Source organism: Sinocyclocheilus anshuiensis, unplaced genomic scaffold, assembly GCF_001515605.1.
Source record: "Sinocyclocheilus anshuiensis isolate Anshui unplaced genomic scaffold, SAMN03320099.WGS_v1.1 scaffold3, whole genome shotgun sequence".
Taxonomy (NCBI): domain Eukaryota; kingdom Metazoa; phylum Chordata; class Actinopteri; order Cypriniformes; family Cyprinidae; genus Sinocyclocheilus; species Sinocyclocheilus anshuiensis.
The window spans coordinates 35067-42514 of NW_015548205.1; the positions used below are offsets into that span (position 1 = coordinate 35067).

Consider the following 7448-nt stretch of genomic DNA (forward strand, 5'->3'; position numbering starts at 1 on the left):
TCCCTCAGAAATAGGCGATGGGCTCTGATTGGTTAGCTAGCCCAGTGTGTTGTTATTGGCTAAACCGCCTCTAGTGCGTGTCTAAACGTCCCGCCCTTCACCTCAGCGGCATGTGCTCCGGTTGTATTGTAAACAACGGCATTGTTAATATCGCTTATCAATTTGAGCCCGATTGAGAAGCAGAGGATATTGTTGAAGAGGATCGTGCAGAATCTGTGCAAGCACAGCTTTTAATGGTAGGCCTATGTTTTTGTTTGTTGTTGTCTCATACTTTTAGATACGCTGTTATTTGTAAATGCTACTGCTTATGTTAGCTTTTAATATACGGTTTTATCCTGATTAAAGCTTTAATACAGTACAGCAGCCGTATGCACGTCCAGGTTTAACGCTTCTCATAGCAATGTGAAAATAAGTGTATAATTGTAACAGTTCATTGTTGGAGCTGAGCTGAATGAGAGAGAGAGAGATTCACGAACCTGGGAAGTAACTTGTTGTAGTCCCTACCAGCCGTTTTTGTAGGCATTAAACTGCCAGAATTTTAAAAGACGATATCTCCGTTTGCATTGATCTTTCAGCTTCGTAACTTTGCAGATATTGTTTATGCTCAAACAGCAACATTACACACTAACTAACGTTAAAGAAGTGAAATCGCAATCAACCACCCCTTTAATATCTTAAAGTGCTGTTCTCATGTGATCCCTCCAGGCTTTGACTACAAGACGTGTAATGTGCTGGTGTCTCTGCAGCCGCAGTGCTCGGAGATCAGCGACTGTGTGTTTGAAGGCAGAGACATGGAGGACATCGGTGCTGGAGATCAGGTCAAGACATTCTGATTAAAAATATGCTCTTTTGCTTTCACGTTACAAATAAACTTATATGCAAACTTATAAGCATGATAGAAGTGTTGTGTGACTCTAGGCAGGGAAATAGCATCCATTATAACATTCGTGTCCCCAGTTTTGGGATATAATGATTTAATTTGGCTTATTTGGATTTATTTTTTAAATAAACAATAAAAAAATGCATTATGAATAGCATTCTCAAATCTAAAATCATGAATATATAAAGTATTCAAGTAGTAGCATAAAACAGTAAACAACAAATAAATTGACCGTAAATAATTAATAATAATATATATATATATATTTAATATGATTAAATATATATTATCTATTTAATAACAACAATAATAATAATATCATTATAATATATATATATTTTGGATAAAGCACTTTTGAATATATCTTAAGTAATGGTGTCAAATTTAAATAATTTATGTTGAATGATTTATGTCATATTTCTCCACAGGGTTTGATGTTTGGCTACGCCACTGATGAGACAGAGGAGTGTATGCCGCTAACCATCCTGCTAGCTCACAAACTCAATGCCAAAATGAAGGAGCTCTCTAAGACTGGAGTTTGTCCTTGGATTCTTCCAGATTCAAAAACACAGGTGAAAGGTTTCTTTGAAACGATAGGTATTTATAAGAAAGTGAACAACAATGAAACCCGCTCATAGTTATCTCTGTAAACTAATAGGGCAAACACAGCAGATAATGTTGATGTCTTCAATTATTAACGAGTGCAGGTGACCGTGGAGTACCGTGATAACATGGGTGCCGTGGAGCCTCTGCGTGTCCATACTCTAGTCATCTCAGTTCAGCACAGCCCTGACATCACGCTGGCAGATATACGTCACAGTCTGATGGAGAAGGTTGTAAAGGCCGTCATCCCTGCCAAATACCTGGATGACAAGACTATTTATCACCTGCTGCCCAGTGGGAAGTTCCTGGCAGGTGGTCCACAGGTAAGCAAGCACAAAAACTGGTTTGCTTTGGCAAGCATCAGTATTAAAGGGACAGTTCACCCAAAAATAAAAATTCTGTCATCATTTACTCACCCTCAAGTTGTTCTAAACCTCTATGAGTTTCTGTTGAACACAAAAGAAGATATTTTGAAGAATGTTGGCAACCAAACAGTTGCCATTGACTTCCACTGTATTTTTTTCCGTACTGTGGAAGTCAATGGTTACCGTCAACTGTTTGGTTACCAACATTATTCTGTAGCGCGTTCACTTTCAGAATGATTCTTTCCAGCTGTTGAACCATAAAAACATTGACAGCCGATCAGAATCCATCTGACTTTACACCTCAAAGGAGAAGGGTTTTCTTGGGAAAAAAGTATTGCATGTGCACTGGAATTTTATTGTACATTTAGAAATATATGTAGATTTTAAGATTTGTATTTGCAGATCAGTGTTATTTTAGTGCCACTGATGCACTATTAGTTTTTGTTAATATTTGGGATTACAATTTATTTTTTCATTTTCTGTTTTAGTGATTTTGTGTTTTTGTCAATTGTATTTGGTTTTTTTTAATGTCTATATGGTACTTACTAATTGTTATTAATTAATTTTAGTTTATTTAGTTTGAAGTTTTAGTTATTTATTTCATCACTTGTGAAAATGAAATGAAAATGAAAAACGTTGACTTGGCAAGTAGCTGAAATAAATTAAGTTTATACTTTTTTTTTTAAATATTTTGTTTTATTTTAGTTTACATGTATTTTATTTCGAGTACATTTTGTATGATTTTACTTTAGTTAACAACTAGATAAGCACAGTTTGTGAACAATTTGGGATTACAATTTATTTTTTTCATTTTCTGTTTTAGTGATTTTGTGTTTTTGTCAATTGTATTTGTTTTTTTTTTTATGTCTATATGGTACTTACTAATTGTTATTAATTAATTTTAGTTTATTTAGTTTGAAGTTTTAGTTATTTATTTCATCACTTGTGAAAATGAAATGAAAATGAAAAACGTTGACTTGGCAAGTAGCTGAAATAAATTAAGTTTATACTTTTTTTTTTAAATATTTTGTTTTATTTTAGTTTACATGTATTTTATTTCGAGTACATTTTGTATGATTTTACTTTAGTTAACAACTAGATAAGCACAGTTTGTGAACAAACTTTGAAGTTGGCTTGAGAAAGCCTAGCCTGAAAGTTTGAAGCAGTTGTAAAAGCTTGAAGTTTGAAAGTTTAAATAGAAAGATCGGATAGATGTTTATAGCATGTTGCTAGCATGATTTAACACATTGCTAACATGATTTAACAAGTTGCTAACATGTTTTAGAAATGACTAACGTTGTTAGCATTGTTTCTAGCATGATTATTATGTTGTTAACATGTTTCTAGCATGATTAGCATGCTGCTAGCATGTTTCTAACATGATTAGCATGTTGATAGCATGTTTAGTATGATTAGCATGTTGCTAGCATGTTTTTAACATGATTAGCATGTTTACTAGCATGTTTCTAGCATGATTATCATGTTTATGTGTTTAGCATGATTAGCATGTTTATATCATGTTGTTAACATGTTTCTAACATGATTAACATGTTGCTAGTGTTTTTAGTATGATTAACGTTGTTAACATGTTGTAGCTTGATTAGCATGTTTATAGCATGTTGCTAGCATGTTTCTAGCATGATTAGTATGTTGCTAACATGTTTTTAACATGATTAATATGTTAACTTGTTAATCATGTTATGTTTCTAGCATGTTGCCTTCGCTTTGCGAAATATTGCACAAAATATTGATTTGAGTTGAAATATTTGAATGCAAATCTTCCGTGAAGACAGCAGTTGCTAGCAAGCAGCAAGTTCAAACTAGACATTTAAGAAATATGGTGAAGTCAAACCACTTATTACACAACATTTCACCACATAAATAATTAAGGCGATAAAAGATATTGATTTAAGACAAAAATGTTTTAAAATCTTACCAGTTTGTTAGTTATATCTTATAATCCATTACAGTGTACAAAACAAACGTCGCAAAATGGCAGCAGCTGCGTTTGTATGAAACGAGAGAACGAGTCTGCGATACCAGGATGACATAATTAAATAATTATGCACATAATATTGAATTTAGTTTTAATATTTTATTAACTGACCAAACGCAAAGCTTCCACGAAGAAAAACTGATCCTAGCAAGAGCATAGCGCTGACTTCAGTTACCCGGATGAGCCTGTGTTATTAGCTTTTACCGGTCGTTATCGAGGGATAACAGACCTTGGAATGTTGCGACTGACCAATCAGAATCAAGTATTCCACAGAGCCGTGTAATAACATGTTGTTAAAATGTTTCTAACATGATTAGTATGTTGATAACATGTTTTTAGCATGATCAACATGTTAACCATTTTTGCATGATTAACATGTTGTTAACATGTTTCTAGTATGATTAGCATGTAACTAACATGTTTCTAACATAATTAGCATGTTTTCAGCATGTTTCTAGCATGTTAGCATGTTTTAACATGATTAACATGTTGCTAACATGTTTCTAGCATGATTCGCCTATTTTTACCGTGTTGCAAACATGTTTTACCATGTTTCTAACATGATTAGCATGTTGCGAGCATGTTTCTAACATGATTAGCATATTTGCATGTTTTAACATGATTAACATGTTGCTAGCATGTTTTTTAAAACATGATTAGCATGTTGTTACCATGTTTTTAGCATGATTAGCATGTTTCTAGATTGTTGCTAACATTTTAGCATTATTAACATGTTTCTAGCATGTTGTTAACATGTTTCTAGCATGATTAGCATGTTGTTACCATGTTTCTAGCATGATTAGCCTGTTGATAACATGTTTCTAACATTATTAGCATGTTGCAAACATATTTTTAGCATGATTAGCATGTTTTTAGCAAGTCCTTCTTAATTATACTGTCATATATTTTAATTTAATTGCATTTAAGTGTCCAAAAACATTACATTCGGTTCGCACTAAAGTATATTAAAAGTATACTATTTCCATAATAAGTACTCTTAAAAGTATGCTAAAGTGTCCTTTTTTGTTTTCACATGGGGTACTATGTGAAGTGAATGCTGCTATTGTTGTTGTAGGGAGACGCCGGTCTGACGGGCAGGAAGATCATTGTGGACACCTACGGCGGCTGGGGCGGTCACGGCGGCGGGGCGTTCTCGGGGAAAGACTACTCTAAAGTGGATCGCTCAGGCGCTTACGCCGCCCGCTGGGTGGCCAAGTCTCTCGTCAAAGCCAAACTGTGTCGCAGAGTTCTGGTTCAGGTGAGACTTCTGGTCTCAGGTGACAGAAATCAGATAAACATTTCATTCAAAATTAAATTGTATTAAAAATAAATATATTATAAATACATTAAATATATAAAAAATTGTGCCCTTATGTGCAATTCTGGATTTGTTGGACTGGATTTCATTGTGAAATTTTGCAGGGCAACAGTACATGAGTGAGTGATCAAATATGCAAGCGTACTGTTAATGCTGTATTTTTGTTACAGATCTCTTATGCTATTGGTATTAGTCACCCTTTGTCGGTGTCTGTTTTTCATTACGGCACATCAACGAGAGATGAGGACGAGCTTTTAGAGATTGTCAAGAACAATTTTGACCTGAGGCCAGGGGTCATCGTCAAGTAAGTAAAGTAAAATGTAACTGACACTTAAACTTTTGTTTATGAACAAAAATATAATAGTATAATAATTTCATCTTGCAGGGAGCTTGAGCTAAGGAAACCGATCTACCAGAAAACAGCCTGCTATGGACACTTCGGACGAGAGGAATTTCCTTGGGAAAAGCCGAAGACGCTCATCTTCTGATAGAGACAGAGAATTACAGTTTACATTCCTTTTGATTTTTAATGATTATGACTGTATTTGTGCAAATGCACCTTTACTGTGATCAAGACTGTATAATGGCTAAAATTATCTAATATTTTCTTTGAGAGAAATCTGCCTTCTTATCCCTCAAGACATTACATTAGAATGAAGCATCTTTTGTATGAATTAACAGAATTCAGTTACAGTTACTGAATTAGGTGGAAAATGTGATTTTCTTTATTACTGCATCTTATGCATGATATAAAAACTGATGGCTGTGAAAACATTAAACCCTTTTTAATGCTACAGTGGTTATTACATCATTTCCCTTTTTTAATGTATATCAAAACAAATAGTATTAATAATGGACAACCACTTATTTGGTTTCACTTAAGATGCAGTATACAGTATATCTTTTTTTAAACATTTGGCATGCTCCACATTTTTAAAGCCTCAGTAAAGCCTCATTTTTTTAAATTTATGTTAAGATTAGATGATTTTATGGGGGTTTTGGACCATTGTACCTCTTAACATCACACTTTGTTGACTATTCAACAATTAAAATCATACAACAGTGTCAGAATATCTGTTGAATGATATTCAGTTCTTTGAAGTGGATTATGAAAGTACATCTTATGTGCAGTATGACTTAGAAATTTGATGAATTTGAAGTCTGACAATATCTTTCAATCATTTTTTTTTTTTAGGCGAGTCTCTACAGAAATGCACACAACAATAGCATGACACCATTGTTTGTGTTTTCAAAAAAATTACAAATTATATAATGTGAATGTAGGAATTTACCCTCAAAACAAAAATTGTTTTTGTTCGATTATCAGTCAGATAAATGCAACCCCCCCAAAAAAGAATTGAAATAGACTTGTTTTTATAATTTATTCAACACAATATACCAAACAAATACTATTTACAGTGTGGCAATTCATTGCATTTAATTGAACTCAATCACATCAGCGCTGAACAAACATGCTGTACAGGTTATTAAAGTTATGTTATTATGGCCACTGTGTAAAATGTAAAATGGGTGATAATTGAGTGGGCTGCATCAATGTGTCTTGCTCTTTGTCACATATGAGAACCGCAGGAGAAAACAGCCGTATCAATGACAGTAAATCAGGGTCATGTCTTGTTTCTGGGTGAATCAGAGTAAGGTACATTGTCCAGCAGGAGACTCTCGCGGGGCCGTAACACTACAAAACACAATATAAGCAACAATCATTAACCTGAGGAAATCACATGCTCCGAACTCAAGAGCATGTGAATCAATGTCAACCATAAATAAATATAAATATGTTGTTCTTATTACGCCAGTGTAAAGAAATGGATGCAGGGTTTCTACAGGTGTTATGAAGGTAAATTTAAGGCCTTTCCAAGACCTTTTTAAGAAAATTTAAAGGGGTCCTATTATGCTTTTTCACTTTTTCAACTTTAGTTAGTCTGTAATGTTGCTGTTTGAGCATAAAAAAAGATCTGCAAAGTTACAAAGCTCAAAATCCACTTCAAAAGGAGATATTTTATTTAACAGAAATCACTTTTCAAAAACTACAATGAACGACTCGTTTGGACTACAACACATATTTTCCGGGATTTGTGATATCACAAATATCGACGAATGGGACGAGACCTGGTTGATCTGCACTAGAGAAGGCAATGAGTGTTATCACTATATCGGAGACACGCTAGCTTTCCCAAGGCAGACGGACTTAGAGTGTTTGCAATCATCTGGGTTTAAATCACGCTCAAATTGATTTGATTTTGACGCAATATTTACACTGAAGCT

The 7448-nt window shown here is 34.0% G+C and overlaps 2 protein-coding genes across 2 annotated transcripts in view; one reads left to right on the forward strand and one right to left on the reverse strand.

The window, feature by feature from the left end:
- mat2al (methionine adenosyltransferase II, alpha-like) overlaps window positions 1-5936 on the forward strand; it is an 8745-nt gene extending 2809 nt beyond the window's left edge. Inside the window, exons 4-9 of the mRNA XM_016440215.1 lie at window positions 706-818; window positions 1309-1452; window positions 1588-1806; window positions 4920-5102; window positions 5333-5466; window positions 5548-5936. Coding sequence (XP_016295701.1) covers window positions 706-818; window positions 1309-1452; window positions 1588-1806; window positions 4920-5102; window positions 5333-5466; window positions 5548-5650 — 896 coding nt within the window. The 3' untranslated portion in view covers window positions 5651-5936. The remainder of the gene's footprint in view (window positions 1-705; window positions 819-1308; window positions 1453-1587; window positions 1807-4919; window positions 5103-5332; window positions 5467-5547) is intronic.
- Window positions 5937-6531: 595 nt separating this feature from the next.
- Window positions 6532-7448, reverse strand: part of lyrm7 (LYR motif containing 7) — a 3237-nt gene continuing 2320 nt past the window's right edge. The window contains exon 5 of the mRNA XM_016440207.1: window positions 6532-6858. Within this exon, the coding sequence (XP_016295693.1) occupies window positions 6788-6858 (71 nt within the window). The 3' untranslated portion in view covers window positions 6532-6787. The remainder of the gene's footprint in view (window positions 6859-7448) is intronic.